At 37.4% G+C, this 20,583-nt stretch overlaps 2 protein-coding genes across 2 annotated transcripts in view; one reads left to right on the top strand and one right to left on the bottom strand.

Annotated features, from left to right (window-relative positions):
• Positions 1-4,081: 4,081 nt before the first annotated feature.
• Positions 4,082-13,140, bottom strand: LOC126821154 (protein cereblon). Its single transcript, XM_050549506.2, has 5 exons — positions 12,968-13,140; positions 9,983-10,129; positions 8,780-8,915; positions 5,931-6,019; positions 4,082-4,230 (listed from the first exon to the last, which is right to left on the bottom strand). The coding sequence occupies exons 1-5, from the start codon at positions 13,089-13,091 to the stop codon at positions 4,187-4,189; spliced, it is 540 nt and encodes a 179-aa protein (XP_050405463.1). The 5' UTR covers positions 13,092-13,140; the 3' UTR covers positions 4,082-4,186.
• Positions 13,141-13,756: 616 nt separating this feature from the next.
• Positions 13,757-20,583, top strand: part of LOC126821080 (zinc finger protein 704) — a 29,654-nt gene continuing 22,827 nt past the window's right edge. Inside the window, exon 1 of the mRNA XM_050549393.1 lies at positions 13,757-14,401. Coding sequence (XP_050405350.1) covers positions 13,908-14,401 — 494 coding nt within the window. The 5' untranslated portion in view covers positions 13,757-13,907. The remainder of the gene's footprint in view (positions 14,402-20,583) is intronic.

The following is a 20,583-nucleotide window of genomic DNA, read 5'->3' as shown; positions in this document are numbered from 1 at the left end:
TTTAGTATTATGCCCCCAAAATCAAATATCCCCTACTTTTTTTGAATAGTATAATATCATTATCAAATTATCCAATGAAACTTGGTTTTCTTGCACACTATCAAGCTTTAAGACACGAAATGAAATGAAATAGGTTTAACCTCCTACAGTTCTGCTCTGACTGGGATAATGAAGACGGGTATACACCATACAGTGTGCTATGAGGGAAATTTTGCCCGGGCAGCGGCACTATCGCCTACTCTTATATCAAATTCCAACTGCCAGGGGATCTTTTACGTGCATTCCAATATATACACAGGACCTACTCTTATATTGAATTCCATCTGCCAAGGGACCTTTTACGTGCATGCCAATGGTTTTTCGTCCCATCCGAACGACTAGACGGCGGTCCTTGTCAGGCCGTCCGTCCTGCACTGCTGACAAGAGGAAACCACGTCTGAAAATCCTGATGAACTTTCTTGGCCAATACAGGGATCGAATACCCGACCTCCTGGTTAGCAAGCCAGCGTCTTACTCACTTATTCACGCTTTAAGACATCAACTTCAACATATACATAACAAAAACGTAAATATAAACCCATAATTTGAATTTAATTTTAAAAAAACTACAACAAAAAAGCAAAAAAAAGGAAATAATCTCAAAATATAATATATGTCACCTGTGCTTGCAAATTGAGTCGCAATGAGGAAATTTTCACAATTGAGGGGGTTATTGTTATTTTCACATTCCCCGCCTCCATACCTTCAAAATGATATATGTTTGGTGTGAATCGTGCAAAAATTGACTGAGCTACATCCGTTTGAAGTTGCATGAGTTAGAAAAGGTAGTTTTGAGAAAAAGCAAGTTAAAGATGTTGGTATGTTCTAAAACAAAATTACATAGCAACCACCTCATAATATTTGTTATTTTATTTCTTTCAGTGTTACAATTTAAAGAGAGAGAGAGAAATGGGGTTTAACGTCCACTCAACACAAACTTGGTCATTTCGGGACTAACACATGGTTCAATTTTATTTCAATAATTCTCTTGCGCGTGGGAGGAAACCGGAGGACCCAGAGAAAACCCACGAGGTTGGACAGGCGACCCTACTCCTTGTCACGTACAACCGGGGATTCGAAACCACGCCAGTTGACTCAATGACAGACTTTATGATACAGCACGCACGTGCTAACCATTCGGCCATCCAACCCTCCGTTACAATTTAAAACAAAGGAGAATAATCCATACATTAGTAATCTAGGTATTGTATATTATAACTTTCATGGGAATAACTTCTGTTAAGCTCATCCATTAATTAGCACCTTAGTGTTAGTGCTCAGGAGATTAAAGATTGGTTCCCCCGTACAAACTGGTCGATTTAATGGTATATATGGACTAAAAACATATTCAAACTAATTAATTTGTCATAATTTTGCTTCAAATCCTTCTCAAACATTGTAATTGCGAAAGGAATGTCCTGCTATAAAAATTCGATCAAACCAGGTCATGTTTACGTCACGGGACTTACCTCTCTTGGAAGTCAGAGGAGAATTCATTGCATACATAAGACAATGTTGTCTTTAATCGCTTACTATTTATTACAAATATCGAATCCTAATTAAATTCTCGGATTATCCACTACCCGCTTCTTTTTCCGTCATTTTTATCTCAGAAAGTGTTGTATGTCTAACTATTCATAAAGTTTATCAACTTGTACATCAAGCGCTCAATGTTCGCGTGTGACCTTTGACATCACGCGTGCAGAAATTCCTAATCGTCGGGCTGTCGATTAGGGGAACCCTTACATTTTTGTCCTGTATACACTCCATGAGTGTTTTTCGGGGAATCCAGTATTTTTCTAGTCAGATTGGATATCTCTACTTTCCATATATACCAAAATTACCATACTTTTATTGGAAATAACCACCCGATAAATACTTTTCTGGGAACCCATCTTTAAGATTGTTGATTGGGTAATCAGGTTTAGTCTTCTTTTATCTTCATCCGATTCATTTTGTCAGCACGGGTCACATATATGAAATAATACATTTGTAACAATAGATGACTATAAGCTTCCATCTGATATCGCAGTAGACATGTTCAAAGTCAGGGGGGTTGGATGGCTGAATGGTTAGCGTGCGCGCGCTGTTTCATAAAGTCTGTCATTGAGTCGACTGGCGTCGTTTCGAATCCCCGGTTGTATGTGACAAGGAGTAGGGTCGCCTGTCCAACCTGATGGGTTTTCTCTGGGTCCTCCCACTGCTAAAGACCCCCACACGCAAGCGAATTATTGAAATAAAATTAAACCATATGTTAGTCCCGAAATGACCTAGTTTGTGTCAAGTGGATGTTAAACCACATTTCTCTCTCGCTCTCTCTGTTCAAAGTAAACAATTAAAGTTTTAATGATCTTGATAAATTAATATCGATAGTTCCTCTAATCTTCATACTAAACTTAGGCTGTCTGTCTACAGTTAGCTCCGTCTGAGAACAGACACTAAGCTAGTTGACTGACATTTTAGTACTAAATCAATGATTTTAGTCAAAAATTTTGTTGAGTATTTATTCTGCTTTCATTTAATAAAGAACAAAAATTCACCTCTGCGTGACGTAATGAGATAGAGAGAGAATTGGGGTTTAACATCAATTGACAAAAATTAGGAAATATCGGAACTACCATATATATATATATAGCAATGAGTAGAAAACAGAGGACCAGGAGAAAACCCACAAGGTTTTATAGGCAACCCTGTTCCTTATCATGTACAAGCAGTTTATCAAAATTATGCCACTTGAACCAATGACGGACCTTATGATGCCACTCGGCCACCCTTCTGGCCTAATGAATATCTTGTACCATTACTATATATTGTAGAGCAGTGATTCTCAACCAGTGTGCCGCGAGATCTTCCTAATTGTGCCACGAAATTTTGAATGGCACACTAAGAAAATGTGAAAAGACAATTGAGTATTTATTGGTGTCTACTGATAAGTTCATAGCTGTGTTTTTCTTTATTTAGTTTGAGTCATTATATATGTCTATGACTTACCATTTTTATATTTTGCAAAATTATTTAGTCAGGTGTGCCGCTATTTTTTCAAGTGTTCCTGGGTGTGCCGTTGGCAAAAAAAGGTTGAGTACCGTACCACTGTTGTAGAGGAACTAGAATGTGCCTCTACTTTTTGAAAAATAGAAAATATAACTCATGACAGCTTTTAAACATACATTATGCAAGAGCTGATTCTGCCTATTGCAAGTCTTTCTTTAGGCCTATAATGTTATCTAAATTAATAATTAGACATTAATTAACTTATCCAGACCATAATCAACTCTTGATGCCATCGCTAGCCTTCGATTTTACTGGATTTGAATACATTTTGTGATGGATGATTTAACGTCAAAATGGATAAGCAAGACTTTGTTTTTTATTGTACTGACTTTAGTAATGATGATCAAAAGCTAATATCTTGGTTCAGAGGGGAACAATTTGACTAAAATTTTTCCAGCATATTCCATTTAAGTTATCTATGTTTTAACTATTATAGCGAGAATAGTCAACTCTTTATCTAATCTCCCATAATACCTCTTTAAAGGAGCTAAATCGCTAATATTTGGGACCTAGAAATTGACACAACTGGGTCGCAACTCATATAATACCGTAATATGAATGTATATAAACTGATTTACATTCAATCGTTTCCGTTTTTACTCTAATTTCAAATCAGTTATGTTCCGTGAAATAAGCCAGCAGTCTCAATCGAGTGCAAATTCCTAGCGTCTGGTTATTCCAGTCTACATAAGCCGTTTGGTTTGGTGCAATATGTCTAGCCTCGTTCCTCTAGTCTCTTGCTAGAACTGGAGCTGAAACGCATTATGGTACACGATTCGTGTACCAATGGTAAAATATTTATTTTGTCTTAAATATTGGATATCAGAAGCCCACCCTTTTCCGGTAAGATCACAGCATCAATGTTGTTTTAAATTGACAAATAATTTGTGTTTTAAATGTTGAAGATTTTGGATGATATTGAGTTAGAGACTTAGCTCGTTTAACCAAGAATATTAAACTTGTGTTAAAATCAACGAACAAAAACTGAACATAAGGCACAAGCCAAGTAATTATTCACCCTCGTTAATCTTGAAACAAAAAAAACATGTGAACAAAAATTTAAGTTAAAAATGTAACTAAGGGGAAACTACTCATGTCAGCTCTGATAGACTTTTGGTACTGCTATTATAGTATCTGCTTCTGAAAATAAAACAACAATTATTACCCTATAAAGTAATTTACAAATCTTAGGGAGAGAGAACTAATATATATTTTGTTTGCACGTAGGGGGCTTTAGCAGTGGGAGGGAAATGGGGGACCCAGAGAAAACCCACGAGGTTGGACAGGCGACCCTACTCCTTGTCAGGGAAACTACGGCAGTTGACTCAATGACAGACCTTAGGATACAACGTGCACACGTTAACCATTCGGCCAACCAAACCCCACAAATCTTGAGAAGCAAATTGTTAATTTACCACCTAATCAACATTTGGTATATATAAGTTAAATCCTGATGTGTCATTTCAATGCTATAGAATCACTTGCAAAATACAATATTGTTAAACTGGAATCACTAACAGAGAGAGAGAAAGAGAGAGAGAGAGAGAGAGAGAGAGAGATGGGGTTTAAAGTCCACTTCACATAAACTAGGTCATTTCTGGACTAACATAATATGGTTCAACTTTATATTTCAATAATTCACTTGTGCGTAGGGGTCTTTAAGCAGTGTGAAAAATCAGAGGACACGGAGAAAACCTACGAGGTTGAACAGGCAACCGTACAGCCTGGGAATCTAAACCAAATCACTTGACCCAATGACAGACCTTATGATGCAACATGTACGCGTTAATTATTCCGCCACCCAACTCGCCCTATCACTAATACAGGGTTCCCGCGGCTTCGTCAAACATTTTTTCAAGGATATTCAAGGATAAATATACGTCAAATTCAAGGAGTTTCAAGGACATTTTTTAGCCTAAAGTTACAATTTTTCATCTTAAAAATAACCAAAACATTACCAACTATCGTTATAATCTCATATTTAAAAGGAATTGAAGACATTTGAAACAAAATTAAGGATCTCAACTGAAATTCAAGGATATTTTCCTATTTCCGCGAAATTCAAGGATATTCAAGACCTTGAAAATGAAATTTTAAATTTCAGGATATTCAAGGATTTTCAAGGACCGCGGGAACCCTGTAATAGGCATATCAATCCAAATAGGTTCAACTCTGTTCAGTATTTACAAAGATATGTGGAATTGAAATTTCATTGACTTAGGCTCTCCGCTGTGTAATAATGCTGCCACCATTTTGTTGTCTCAGAAAATTTTAATCCAAACCAGCAGGACATTATCTATCACTGGTATTTTTCTTTTGTTTTACGTATTTACGTACTCAATCTGAGTACATATTAGCACAGCTGAAGTCATGCAATATCTTATATTTTAGCGTAAAATGCAAATAGAACATCAGCACTAAAATAGGCTATCCTCCATCACAAGTCTTGCTATACAGCATTCACTCCTGTTGTCAGCTCATGAGCAGGCCCATAGCTGGGGAGGTGGGGGGGGGATGGAGGGGGCGTCCAACCAATGTCACTCGGCTTTATAGGGGTTTGTCGTTGGCTTCGTAATGGGAAGGGTGCCAATTTTTTCCCAGAAGGTGCAGCTGCCCCGCAGCTAGCTACGAGCCTGAAGAGTCACGTATCATCATGTGAATATGTGAATACTGCATGGGTGAACCCAGTGTATTGTGGAGTAGAACGGAATGAGACCACTCGGGCTACTAAGGATGAAAATACATGGTTAATAATAATACTAAAAGCCACTTAAATTCAAAGTCATCAACACAAAATGACCGATTAAATATAATTTAAAAGAAAAGAATTATTTAATTACCTTTTTCGTGTAATAAATTATTTAAAACTAGACCATAAAATGAAGATACAGGTGAATTATGAGAATGTTTATGAACTGCTTGGAATAACCTGAAATAAAAGAGCACAAAAAAAATAGGTTGGCAGACAACGATACATACGCCCAGGGCTCACACCGGCTTTTCCGCCAAAATGGATGATAATTTTTATATAAAAAAACGTTCATATTTTTTTTCCACCAACTGGAATATTTTATCTGCCAAAAATGTGTGATGAAAAAAACAACATCTAACAATTTTATATCTCAGCTAAGTTTATTATAAAACAATTACCGATATATACAATACAATATACAACAACTTTATAAATCCAAGGATTGCCAATTTTCTATAAATTTATGTGTACAATGGGCCTATTGTTATTTTAAAGCGATAATTTCATATTTTTAAGTTATATTTTTAAAATGTATTAAAATAAAGCCTTAAAATATATTGTATCTATAAACAGTCCTACCTTGTTAAGGAATAATCCTATTAATCCTATAATTAGCTATTGCCAGTTGAGAAATTGGCAAAAATATCATTTTCAACTTCAAATTCAAACGTTTGAAGATAGCTATTCCATGGGGGGGGGAAATAGAAAAACAAGGGAGGTAATTGTGTAGTTGACAATAGTGAGTTGACAACCTATTGAGCAAAAGACATAGAAATAATTATGTTTTGACTTTCTTTGAAAATATGAAATTCTCGCTTTAAGGTACCGTAAAAGTATCAGAATCTGAATCCCTGATAGAATGATATAAATTGCAATTCTATTTGTAAGAGATGCTTACAATTATACCGCCGTTAACTTTTAGAGCATTTTGGCGACGGTAATACGATACAAATGGCGAACTGTTTTCTCACACAAGAATCGTCACTATTATCGACCAATGGTGATAATATAATTTTAAAATAATGATATATGATAGGCATGCTTGTATATTTTACATGCCGTACATGAAGCCACTGTAAACGGAATTTAGCTATCAAAATATTTAATTCTCTTCGAAAGGAACTGTCGGCCATTTTGATTACATGTATTACAATTTTTTTTTAAAGACGAAACGTAAACATCAAATAATCAACGCTTGGATCAATCATTAGGAGTAAATAATGACTTGAGATAGGCTTTATGTATATACACATCATTGGCAATTATCAATCATTAATCCAAGACAACTTATTAGTATTACTCATTGACGCGATTCGGATTATCAGCCAGTTGATTAATTTATAGTATCCCACTCAATAATGGTTAATCCAGGATCAATACGATTAGAATTTTAAGATTTCTTTCCGCCAGTTCTAAAAAAATATTGCCATTACCGCAAAACATTATCGCCAAAATCAGATTTTAATCGCCACTTTCATATGTTTATCGCAAATTGCGACTTTGGCAACTGACAGTGTGAGCCCTGCATATGCCCACAGCAGCTAAATCGTCCGAGCGGTCGAAAAGGGTTGGTGCATATTTATTCATTTGTAGGTAATTGGGGGCATTTACAAGACAATATCGTACAGATCAGATCATAATTTTCGTTGTTTGTGGGTTCACAAGATTCTACGAACTAAAACAAGGGCCTTAACTTTGGAAGTAATTAACAGAAATTGTTGAAATTTGTGAGGCTTTTTCGTTTTACTAATTCAAATAATGCATATAAATTTCATACAGATCTTATGATAACTTCTGTCATTTGAACGTTCAGAAGGTTCACAAAGAAAAACAAGAGCCATAAATCTAGAAGTGATGGACAGAAATTGCTGAAATTAAACAGACTTCTTTGTTTCACTAATCTAAATGATGCACATAAATTTCATACAGATCGAATGATAACATTTTTCGGTCGAGTATTGACAATTTTAAGGTTGAACAAAGTGAAACAACGGCCATAACTCTAAGTGTAATGAACGGAAATTGTTGAAATTCAATAGGATTTGTCGTTTCACTAATCTGAATGATGGATATAAATTTCATACAGATCGAATGATAACTTTTCGCGATAGAGCGTTCACAATGTTCAACAAAGTACTGAACGGAAATTGCTGAAATTCAACAGTCTTCTTCGTTGCACTAATTTAAATAATGCATACAAATTTCACAAAGATTGGATGATAAATTTTGGTGTTAGAAAGTTCACAAGGTTCAACACAGTGAACCAGGGGCCATAAATCTAGTAGTAATAAACGGAAATTGCTGAAATTCAATAGGATTCTTCTTTTTCTAATCTAAATGACACATATAAATTTCATACAGATCGACAGATAACTTTTGATGTTAGAGTGTTTACAAGAAGTAAAAAAGTGAAACAAGGGACATAACTCTAGAAGTATTTAACAGAAAGGCTTCTTCAAATAATACATATAAATTTTACAAAGATCGAATGATAACTTTTGATGTTAGAGCGTTCACAAGGTGCAACAAAGTGAAACAAGGGACATAACTCTAGTAGTAATTATCGGAAATTATTTGAATTACATAGGCGTCTTCATCTCTCTAATATAAACAACATATATCAATTTTAAAACAATCGGATGATAGCTTTTGGGGTTCACAAAAAATTGTGGAGTACAGATGGACGTACAGACAGGGGCGACGGCATAATACATCCACATGAAAATGTGTGCGTATAGAAATGCAAAATTAAGTGGAGGATTTAGACAATATTTCCCTTTGTCCTTGCAAATGTTCAGACAGCAAGTAACCATATTGAAAAGTCTCGCTATGTGGTCCATATTTGTTATAGACAATTTAGGCTTGACTGAGCAAGACTACTAATATTGCCGAGAAAAGATTTGATGGTCAAGACGCAGTAGTTAATGGAATACTAACCATCCAAGATGTGACCCACAGCGTGGACAGACCACTATCGTCCAATCAAATCCAGGAAACCAACTGTCTTTTTCATGACTTTTATCAACTTTTTGTACTTCTGCTGATTTTGTTGTTATAACTTCAAAAAACTGGCCTGTTGTTAAAATACATTTCGTCAAACAATTATTGCTTTCTTGGGTCAAAAATAACATACATCACAAACTAATATAATTGTAAATATTATGGTAGGCCTAACTTTTGTTTTGTTTTTTTATATTTCAAAATTTCATTTTATTTGTCAGTACTACACTAGGATCTCTAACCTGCATTCTGGATGTCATGAGGGATTAGCCAATCAAACCATCTGTTATGTACAACGACTTCTTGGCGTGCGATGAATGAGCGTTTAAATGGCAATTTTAGGACAACCATATTTACCACATCATTTTGCTATGGAATGATAATGAAAGGGCCGTTGTTTTAATTGGATAGAAGTCTGAAATCAGCCAACAGTATATGGCGTTACTTGACAGACTAATGTCACTGGATGCTGATGGAGAATGCCCAAAGGAATTATAGCTACTGTATTAGAGAGAGAGAGAGAAATGGCATTTAACGTCCACTCAACACAAACTAGGTCATTTCGGGACTAACATACGGTTCAATTTTATTTCAATAATTTGCTTGCACGTAGGGATCTTTAGCAGTGGGAGGAAAGCCTTGAGGTTGGACCGGCGACCCTACTCCTTATCATGTACAATCATGTACAACCAGAGAATCGAAGTCACGCCCATCGACTCAGTGACATACCGTATGATTCCCCCACCCTGAGTTATTGTATTAAATACGATCTATGTTAGAACGACATGTCTAACATGTTTAGCTTGTTTTTATGTACAGCTTGTGTCATTGCATTTATTGTCGGTATGACATTTTAAAATGGAATACTAGAGGGCAAATTAATGCGGAGGCGGACAACAATTGGTTTGGTGCAAATTGTGCGCTAAGCATGCACATAGATTGATCAAAATGACAAAACTTCTTGGCTTCCCTTATTTCAAGAAATTGTAGAATTACTCTTGCAATATAATTAAGAAGAGTTTTTTTACAGGAGCTTTTTTCTCATTTTTCAAATTGTCAGAAGTTTTTTTATGGCTCCTGCACCATTTCGTAAAAGTGAATGACTGCTTTATGTCTCAGATTGCTGTTCGAGTTGCCTACCTTGTGGATTTTTAAAAAGTTGTATCAACACAGGATCAGAGCCTGATAATGTATCATTTCTTTGTCGATGTGCTAGTTTACTGGCAACCGTCATTAACTCTGATGTCTGTGTTACTTCATTACCACAAGCTCGACATAACAAGTAACCTACAATAATATTTTAAATAAAAATAGGTTGCCAGGCAACGAAACATATGCCCACAGCAGCTAAGTCGTCCGAGCAGTCAACCTACAATAATATTTTAAATACAAATACATAACATAAATATGATAAATAAGTTAAATTATGTCTTACATAAATGGAGAGAGAGAGAGAGAGAGAGAGAGAGAGAGAGAGAGAGAGAGAGAGGGTTTAACTCCACTCCACACAAACTTGGTCATTTCGGGACTAACACATGGTTTAATTTTATTTCAATAATTCGCTTGTGCGTAGGGGTCTTTTAGCAGTGGGAGGAAACCGGAGGACCTTACGATACAGCACCCACGTGCTAACCATTCGTCCATCCAACCCCCTACATATAAATGGAAGACTCAAAAATGAATATCCCAAACTCTAGTTTGAAAAATCTGTCATGTACAGAGCCTCTGAATCTTATAGCTTTTTGCAACTATCCTGGCCAGGGAGGGGTCAGGAGGTTTTAGTTTGTTTCTAGCTTTTTTCTAGGCCCATGGGTGAACATGTTAAAGATACATTATGGAAGATTAGATAGAGAGCTGGCAGTTCTCAGTGAAAACTTCTCATCTCACTATACTAGTTAAAAACTAGATGATGTAAATGGATTATTCTGAAAATTTCAGTCAAATTGCTTCATACTTAGCCGAGAAAACCTTATTTTAAAATATCTGTAGCCTCAAATTTCACTGTTACCTGGCGCTGTTGCGATAATTAACGAAGTCTTAATTATCCATTTTTGCATTTAAGCATCAACAGACATTGAACAGCAAATGGTATTCAAATCCAATGAAAATCAGAGAGACAAGATAGCATCGTGAGTTGATTATGGTCTTTTTATGCTAATAAATGGTCTAATTAATAGGATGCAGCTATGGCGGGTGTGGCGCCAGGCAGGGTAAGCTTACTCTTCCGGACACCTGTTACCACTGTTTGTCATGTATTTTGTACACAGTGAACAGTCCATTTGCTGATTACACTATTTTGCCTATACCGGTTTTTTTTTTAGGACTTCGAATTTTGTCTAATGGTTTGGATTGTTCGTACTTGGTTTTATTTTATTATATAACATTTCAGGCCTAAAGTAAGATCTACAATAGACTGATTTAACTCTTGCATAATGCATGTGTAAAAAAAAACATAGCTAGGAGAAACCCTGAGAAAGGTTCATCTATGCACAGCCCAAAGAACAAATGATTTTGCTTTTATTTATTAAATCATGATTAAATTAACATGTCGCATCATATGTAATGCCATAAGATAAACTTTCCCAGGAGATCACTGTTAATAAAAAAAACAGAAAGATATACCACTCCAACTTCCTGCACATTTACTTTCTAACTGTTTATTCACTAACAACAATATTTCCAGACTCCAGGGCCCTGTTTCTCAAAATCTTAACTAAAGATAAAATCCAAATTTTAGTAGATACTTCAATTTTGATTGGCTAAGCTCTAAAATCAATCTAATATTATCCAATCAAATTAGTAAAATTTGGATTTTATCTTAGTTAAAATTTCATGTAACAGGCCCCTGGGCATGAAGAGTAGCAGTTTGTGTGATCTTGTAAATGTTGAGCGCAGATTACCCTCCTCGGACAGATTACTCCCGCACATGAGCGAATCTCTGTCTAATTTCCGATGAGTAATCTGCGCGCGCGAAGTGAACTTTGTCCGGACTAATATGGATTACCGCGATGATAATCCGCCTAATCTTACTCGGTATTCACTATCAGTGCGTTAGTATTAGTAATTTTAATGATTACATTTTAATGAATTTTGTAACCGTCTGTTTACTGGTCGAGCAAATCGGAGCAAATCGATACGGAAAGAAAAGTATCACCACATTTGACTACCAGAAATTTCCGTCGAGAGGTCTACATGACATACTTTGTGAACCTACATACGGGTCTCTAAGACTTTGTTACTAAAGTAACTACGATCGGTCAAACTATTATTACACTACAGCAAATATTTTTGACATTCAGTCACGTGGTCAGCACCAATTATGAGATACTGCTGACTAGAATTAAAAATCTTATTTTCTAAGCACACACGATAATTATGCAGTGATTTTGAAAATTATTTCACTACAAAGACCACAGGAGGCAGGTCATATATAATAGAATATATAGTTGCGTCTGACACACTACAATATCTCTAAAAACATTGTGGGGTAATCAGTGCAAAGTTGGCGATCTGCGCGCCAGCTTCATAAGCGCAGATATCTGCGCGCGCGGGGTCCAATATGCGCACGCAGAGTGCAATCTGTGCAGGATGACAGCGCAGATTGCAATCAGCGCGAGGGGTGAAGATTGTGCCTTACATAAATACTGAATGGAATTGAACCATTTCTGTATTGATTTTTCTGTTAGTAATTTAACTTTCACAAAACCGGTACTGTAGTTGGAAGGGATAAAAGAAATCACTCAAATGATGTTCAGATATTTTAACACATGTGTAACTCAACATATCTCTGCTTTGAGATAATTGAGGAGGAAAACTTTTCTTAAGTCAAAAACCTCAGCTCAGCAAACACAATTTTATCCCAAATTTATATTCTTATGGAATTTTGAGTAAATTAGGCAATTACTATTAGTTTCGGGGCGTTAAGCATCGCATGTTGATTTGTTAATTCTAGGTAGGTTGTGTGAATAAGCTTGTGGTTCCAATTAAATGTAAAAACTGTGAAAACGATGTTGATGGAAGAGTTATGTCCCTTCCATTTCTACGGGAACATTTCTCAAAAAGTTATCAAATATGTTTTCTTGTTTTGTATAGAGCTATTTCTCGAAATAAATACAAATATTCAACCTTCATATTCATCGGCAACTACGCCCAAGAGAACTGTTAGAGTGTGAATAATGAATACTACGCCAAAAACTTCCACAAAAGCAGTCAACGTCTGTTTTCTATTCTGCTTCATGGGCGCTGCCATTTTGTTTCTGCTAGGACTTATGGGATATGTTTCTGTTTACGTTGTCAATTTAGTGCGGCTATTCCGGTAATCGCGCTCACAAGTACCTGTCAAATTAGATCACGTGAGGAATATAGGTCAAAGTCAATTCATGACATAACTTCATAATGGTATCGCTAGTATAGGATGTTTGGAATCGCACGTTATCAAAATGTTTTTAAAATGTCGCATTTATTTGCGGAAACGTAGAATCAATGCTCATGATAGTTTTAAACTAGGGGGTGTTTATATAAGTCAGCACCGTCATAAATACAACGGTGACCTATAATTCACACCACGTTGCCATTGTCAAATATTGGGCTTAAAACAGCTCTATTACTTTAATTTTTTGATAATTTATGATACATTTTGATAAAGCGTCTCGATAACCTCCAAAAAATGGTGAAAATCGTTCGATATTGGCTCTTATATCATTTTGTAAATAAACTTAACATCTGCGCAATATGCCACTGAATATGTTGACCCCGTGCCGGCGATGTGACCTTGCTAATGATTGACAAGTCCTCCTTTTCAGCCAATCAGCTTGCAGAATTACTTAGAGGCGTCGAAGCTCCAGCCAATCACCTGCGAAGGAGCCGATCATCTGGTTTTGTTGATATTTTGCTCTAAGCTCCGCCTATTTTGATACCATAACAAACCGGCGCACTTCACCGGCATCGCTGAAAGCTGTTACAAAAGTGACCATACTGAGACTATTCCTGGGAATTTTTGGATTCTGAAAATTTTGATAAACTGTTTAGAAATCAGTGGTTCTCGATGTAACTCAAGATTGTGAAAATGTTTGGAACGAGGCGATTAGCTAAGCGTTCTATTGTGGGCACGAAAGTGTCAGCATTATATCAAGATGGCCGTTATTATACGGGTGTAATTCTGTCCCAGATAGCCGAGGAAGGCAACAATTCAACCGGTCTTTATTCGGTCAGATTTGAAGATGGTATTGAAAAATCCGTCACATCGAACAATATTATAGGACCCGGATTCGATACCATTATGGCAAAAACTTTGAAAATTGGACAGAGAGTGTTTATCACGATGAATGGACGTGAAGTTCGTGGAACGGTCGCCGTTCATGATAAAATATCGGACGAAGTTATGATAAATATTGACGATATGAAACAAGTGATTCGAAAAATCGACGAAATTCGACTTATGGAAAGCAGAAAATCGGCCAGATTATCCGACCAAGATACCGACTATTCCAAGCTGGCTGACGTCACCGAGCCGAAAAGGAGAACCGTGTCCCACTTTATCGACGTTCCAGCCAAAAACCCGTAAGTTCTATTTTTAGTCCTAGATAGCGAAGATTCGCTAAAAATACAGCTGACTTAATAGTACACATTTATCTTCTGTAAACTTGCCGCTCTGTTGTGCAAGCACGAAGCTTTTATAACGGAATGACGTTTGTAGTTTTATTATGCATGAATTCTTTTTTTTATGTTTACTCAATGTCAAGCGTTCAACAACGTGCACGCGTGACGAGAGACATCGACTGAGCGAGATGAAGTCAGCCGAAATCCGGTATGAATGGAAAACAGTTTAAATTAAATATGACGCAATTTTTCTACTCTGGGAGCAATTCTGTTATGGTATTACGTCATGTTCACAAACTTCGTTAAATAGAAAAGCGAAGCGAATGTGTGTAAGATACATCAACCCTGCTTCTCAAAGAGAAGTGGTATATCAGATCCAGAAAGGTTATAGGTGTCGGGCACAAGCCGGGTATGCTGAAACTTTCTAGATCCCCTTATATATCACTTTTCATTTTAGGAATTTTAACCACTCCGCGGGTGACCTGATATGGAATGAAATGGGGTTTAACGTCCTATACATGTATTTCTGAACCAGCTGGGGTGTTATGTGGGACATTTTATCTGATTACTCTTCATAGAATTCCAACTAGCAAGGGATCTTTTACGTGCACGACATTGTGTATAACTAAGTGCTTTTTTTGTCCTTTAAGGGCCCTTTGCCCTACATCACCGACAGTCGGAAGCCACTTTCTCGACAAACACCGGGATCGAGAGAACTGAGGTTTAACGCCCACTCGACACAAACTAGGTCATTTCAGGTCTAACATATGGTTTTAATTCTATTACAATAATTCGCTTGCGTAGAGGGGTCTTTAGCAGTGGGAGGAAACCCACGAGGTTGGACAGGCGACCCTACTCCTTGCCATGTTCAAGCGGGGAATAGAAATCACGCCACCTGACTCAATGAAAGATCTTATGATGTAGCGCCCACGCGTTAACCATTCGACCACCTACCCCCCCCCCCCCACACACACACACCGGTATCAAACCCAGTGAGCCAGCACCACAGAGCCACCGTGGCCCCGGATGACCTTTGATCCCTAGGTTTGAAACCAAATATCCCCGGCTTCTGAAATCTCCTGGTGTTGATTTGGACTAGAGGGCCTGGTGTCAATTTCAAGATAGTATTGACCACTTAAATTTCGTAGACCCACAATCGAAATTTTAAATGGCGGGAAATCGACTTTTTGACATTTTTGCAAATCCCGATATATTTCAATAACTCGATTTTCTATCAATAAATTTGTTACACACTGTGCTAATAATTATATCGGTACATTTTGCCGGAGGTCAAAATATCGCCAATTCACACAAAATCTAAAATAAAGGCACACGTGGTACCGCTTAAATTATATTACCGGTCTTTTACGGTTCATTGAATCCATATATCGCTTGAATAGAGATTACATGTAGTGCTAATTATACGGTTACGGGCACGGACAGGCCGTTACCTTATCTATACCGGTAATCGCGGATAATACAGGTAACAGTCAAAGGTCAATTATGTGTAACACCGGTTTGTTAATTATCTATTACAAATTATGTCCTAATAGAAATCGACACGGTTGATTTAAGCGTATTGTTAGCATGCAACACCTTTATAATCAGCGAGAATTATATATATATGTATCAATTAAAGGGACACTACGCTCATCAATATGTCACAAATTGCAAGGTTCGAAAATGACACGTTAATAACTGTTTGTTTTGTTTTGGGTGCTGTATCGTTGTTGTGATTTTAAAAAAAAAACCGGTTTAAATGGGTTTTGTATTATTCAAATATATACATGTACATAGGTTTAATCAAAGCCATGGATAAGTTTTTTTTTAAAACATTGGCCCAATACACATAGCATTGAAGGTTGAAAAGTTTTACATGCTGTCTCCCTCTCTCCCTCTCTCTCCCATCCACTTCTGTACAGGGATGAAACCATCTTCCCCAATCTCAACCTGCAAGTTATATACTGCTGTCTCCACCTTGCCGCCTTATAAAACCTAACATTAAGTACGCGGAATCACAGCCCCACAGATTTAAGAAATTCATCTATGGCTATTCTCATATTCTCCTGTTGCTAGTTGAAACTGTTTCCACCTCGCATCCTTGTCATCTTATAAAACCCAACATTAAACTATGTGCAAATCACAATCCCACAGCTTATAAAGGATACATTTATGCGCTTGCTCATTTTTTCCTCTGGGGGGTGTTACGAAACAAAGCCTGTCTATATTGTTTATATTCGTACAGTGAGCCAGATAAAGTTTGCTTTCAGAAAGCAATTTCCTTGAGAAACAGACAGTCCTTTGTTCACTGTAGTTATACATGTACGTGATTGTATAGCAGACCAAACTCTTAATTTGAACAAGTTAGATAACAATTACGAACACCAATTAGATAAAATAATTTCTTGACAATTGAAAAAATAAAATAAAAACGATGTTATTGGTGTATCGAACTTGTACCCTAGACATCAGGGGCGGACCCAGAGGGCGGGGGTGACCCCTACACCACTGCTCAGCTACATAGACATACCTTGTTAGAGTATATTAAGAAAGTTGTTTTGGTACATGATGGATTACTAGAATTCGATATTCAATGTAAGAGTAGGCCGCAGTGCCGCTGTCCGGGCAAAATTTCCTTCATAGCACACTGTATGGCGTATGACCGTCTTCATTAGCCTAGTAGGAGCTGACCAGTAGGAAGTTAAACCCCATTTCATTTCATTTCTCTTGAATGTTATTGATCTTAAAATTCTAATTACGATGTTTGAACTACAAGGGCATATTTCTCGGTCAACTCAATAGGGTTAATTCACCGATATTTACACCGAAACCTTCAGCTTCTAGACATAGGCTCAATTATAAATGTCACTTATAAATAATAATACGGCTAGAAAACTGATCTTAAATACATTGTACATCTATCTATCTTCTATACTAATATTAGTGACTGTCGTTTGTCTGTCTGTTTGGGGTTGGCGGCTACACTAGGTCTGCCCCGAGTCTGAAATTTGGGGTATAGGGGTAGCTCAGACCGGGGAGTAACATAGGCCAGGTGGCGATAGTCTACCACTTCTGGTTTCGGGGTTATGACCCCGAGCGAAGATGGGCATTCTTCTAGTGTATTATAATCAGATAACAACTTAGTGAGGTTTGGTGGGTTAAATCTAATTATGCGAATTATGGAAATAAAATTGAACCATATACACGTTAGTCACGAAATGTCAAGTGCACGCCTAAACCCCCAAGGGGAGTTGGATGGCCGAATGGTTAGCACGTGCGCGCTGTATCATAAGGTTTGTCATTGAGTCAACTGGCGTGGTTTCGATTCCCCGGTCGCCTGTCTAACCTCGTGGGTTTTCTCCGGGTCATCCACTGCTAAAGACCCCTACGCACAAGCGAATTAATGAAATAAAATTCAATCACGTGTTAGTCCCGAAATGACCTAGTTTGTGTCGAGTTGACGTTAAACCCCATTTCTCTTTCTCTCCCTAAACCCTCCTTCTATCTCTCTCTCTTCTCCCCCCCCCCCCTTTAAAACTTCTACCAATGATATTTATGGAACATGTCTACGACATCACCCTCTGTGTAAGCGGACGTTAAACTCCACCAACAAATTAACAAATGAACGAATTGTTGTAGATAGGTTAAGTTGTATTATATCATATCTAAAGAATTACGTGTATACCAATCGTCGATAATAACACGAAGAGGTCAAAAGGGGTCATTGTATAACACAATAATATAATATGTTTATTATAAAATAATAAAACCGGTGTCGCGGTTTCACTCGGTACCTTGGTTTCACTTGGTTAGGTTCCTTGTGCACGAGACTCGAGTGAAACCAAGTACTTTTTTGTTTTTGAATTAGTACTTTTCGTCACATCCGCACGAAAAACCGAGGTACCATGTACGGACGTAAAATGACATGGGGTTTAACGTGGTACTGTTCTGCTCCGATTAGGCTAATGAAGACGGGTATGTGTCTTACAGTGTGCTATGGGGGAAATTTGGCCAGGACAGCGACGCTACGGCCTACTCTTATATTAAATGTACATTTTGTAAGATTTAGATAAAGAACTAGCCATTCTTGTTATAATAGTTCGAAAGTAAATGATGTAAAATGAATAATTTGAAAATTTCATTCAAATTACTCTATTGCAAGCGAAGATATTAGCCTTTGAAGGTTTGACAGACGTGTGCAATAATTTCAACCACCGTACTGGTTGATCGAAGCTAAGTCTCGGTCCTCCATATTTGATTAAATCAAAGTATCGCTGAACCATTCTAATCTATTATATATCGGAGAAATCTGATGCCACCGAGAGTTGATTAAGGCCTGGATCAGTTAATTAATGTCTGATTAATACTTTAGAATTTATTTCAGGCCTAAAGAAAGACCTGCAATAGACAGAATTAGCTCTTGCATAATGCATGTTTAAAGGGATCTTTTACGGGACCTCGGATTTTCGTCCCATCCTTACTACTAGACAGCTGTCCTTGTCAGGCCCCCCGCCCCGTACCACTGACAAGGGGAAAACACGTCGGCAGATCCTGATGAACTTTCTCGGCCAACACCGGGAGCGAATCCGTGACCTACAGACTAGCGAGACAGCGTACGTCTTACCCCATTAGCCACCGTGGGCCCCCTAAATGTAACCGGAGCAGAACAGTAGGACGTTAAACCCCATTTCTTTTCATTTTATTTCAATTTAAAAGTTTACGAGGTATATTATCATGGCCCTTCAATGTTCAATGTCTATAATTTCGTAAAGGGAAATGAATAGCATTAAAGTTATTTCAAATAACCGGTAAATACAATCTATTATACCACGGTGGATCATACGATGCGTGACCATAGATAGGGTTTATAGGGTCACGTGCTGAGATACCAAACAGTAATAATACATTTACTAACGTATAAAAATATAGAGACAACGAAAGGTCAGTCATTAAGGAAACAAATTGCTTTATTTTTGACATCCCAAAAAAGTACCTGTTTTTTATATTTCGATCGTGAATACATACGCACTTGAAATGACCCTTGTTGAACTTTTGATTGTCGTATATCGATCGCTCTCTACGTCATAATGAACTGTGCACAAATACAACAAAGAAATCGAAAAGAAAAATAATTGAGTTTGGTACGATCTTTTATACATATATAGATCTATACGAAGACACGCTGTATGATATTCTGTGTTGTTTTGTAATAAAGTTGACTAGTTTAATCTATGTATAAGATTGATACGTTCAAATGCGTATAAATTAAATGGGGTTTAACGGCCTACATTGCTACACTGACTGGGCTAACGACGACGGGCATAGATGATTATATAAGTTGTGTTTATCCATATCTTGGGGTTTGGGTTATTGTTATTGAGTCAAGTGGCGTGGATTCGACTCCACGCTTGTACGTGACAAGGAGTATGATCGCGAGGCCAACCTCATGGCTTTACCCTGGGGTCCTCCAGTTTCCTCCCACTGCTAAAGACCGCTACGCACAAGCGAATTAATGAAATAAAATTGAAGCATATGTTAGTTCCGAAATGACCTAGTTTATGTCGAGTGGACGTTAAACCCCATTTCTCTCTCTCTCTCTCTTATGCGTTCGTGATGTTTTGATTTGTATCAGCTAACATCGACGTCGAGGGATTTTCAAATCTGTACTGTACATGTATTTCTTTGTACCTTTGTATCAGCTAACATCGACATCAATATATTTTCTAATCTGTACTGTACATGTATTTCTTTATACCTTTCAAAAATTATTATAATGAAATCTTTCTGTCATCGTTTTCTTCATCGTCCCATGGCGTTCACGTTAAACAAAACCGTGACAGCTGGAATTCGAAATAAGAGTATGGCGCTTTGCCGTCTTCATTAGCCAGTCGGCGCAGAACAGTAGGACGTTAAACCCCATTTCATTTCATTCCTTCAATTTCTTCATCGCAAAGTAACCGAACGTTTACGAAATCAACCGAAGTGTCGAACAGTTCCGATTGTTTTGGGTTTCAGCAGACCCGAAATGAAATGGGGCTTAACGCCCTTCTGTTCTGCTCCTAACTGGGCTAATGAAGACGGGCATACACCATACAGTGTGCTATGAGAGAATTTTTGCCCAGACAGCGGCACTACGGCCTACT

Source organism: Patella vulgata, chromosome 1, assembly GCF_932274485.2.
Source record: "Patella vulgata chromosome 1, xgPatVulg1.2, whole genome shotgun sequence".
Lineage (NCBI taxonomy): Eukaryota > Metazoa > Mollusca > Gastropoda > Patellidae > Patella > Patella vulgata.
The sequence above is the reverse complement of the archived record's forward strand: the minus strand, read 5'-3'. Positions and strand labels throughout refer to the sequence as shown.

Excerpts from the sequence above, each read along its gene's own strand:
- LOC126821154 (XM_050549506.2), bottom strand. The coding sequence starts at position 13,091 with ATGGCAGCGCCCATGAAGCAGAATAGAAAACAGACGTTGACTGCTTTT. Across the intron at positions 6,020-8,779 it reads TGTGGGTCACATCTTGGATG|GTTATTCCAAGCAGTTCATA; the intron begins GTTAGTATTCCA and ends CTTTTATTTCAG. Across the intron at positions 4,231-5,930 it reads TAATTTATTACACGAAAAAG|AAGCAGATACTATAATAGCA; the intron begins GTAATTAAATAA and ends TTTTATTTTCAG.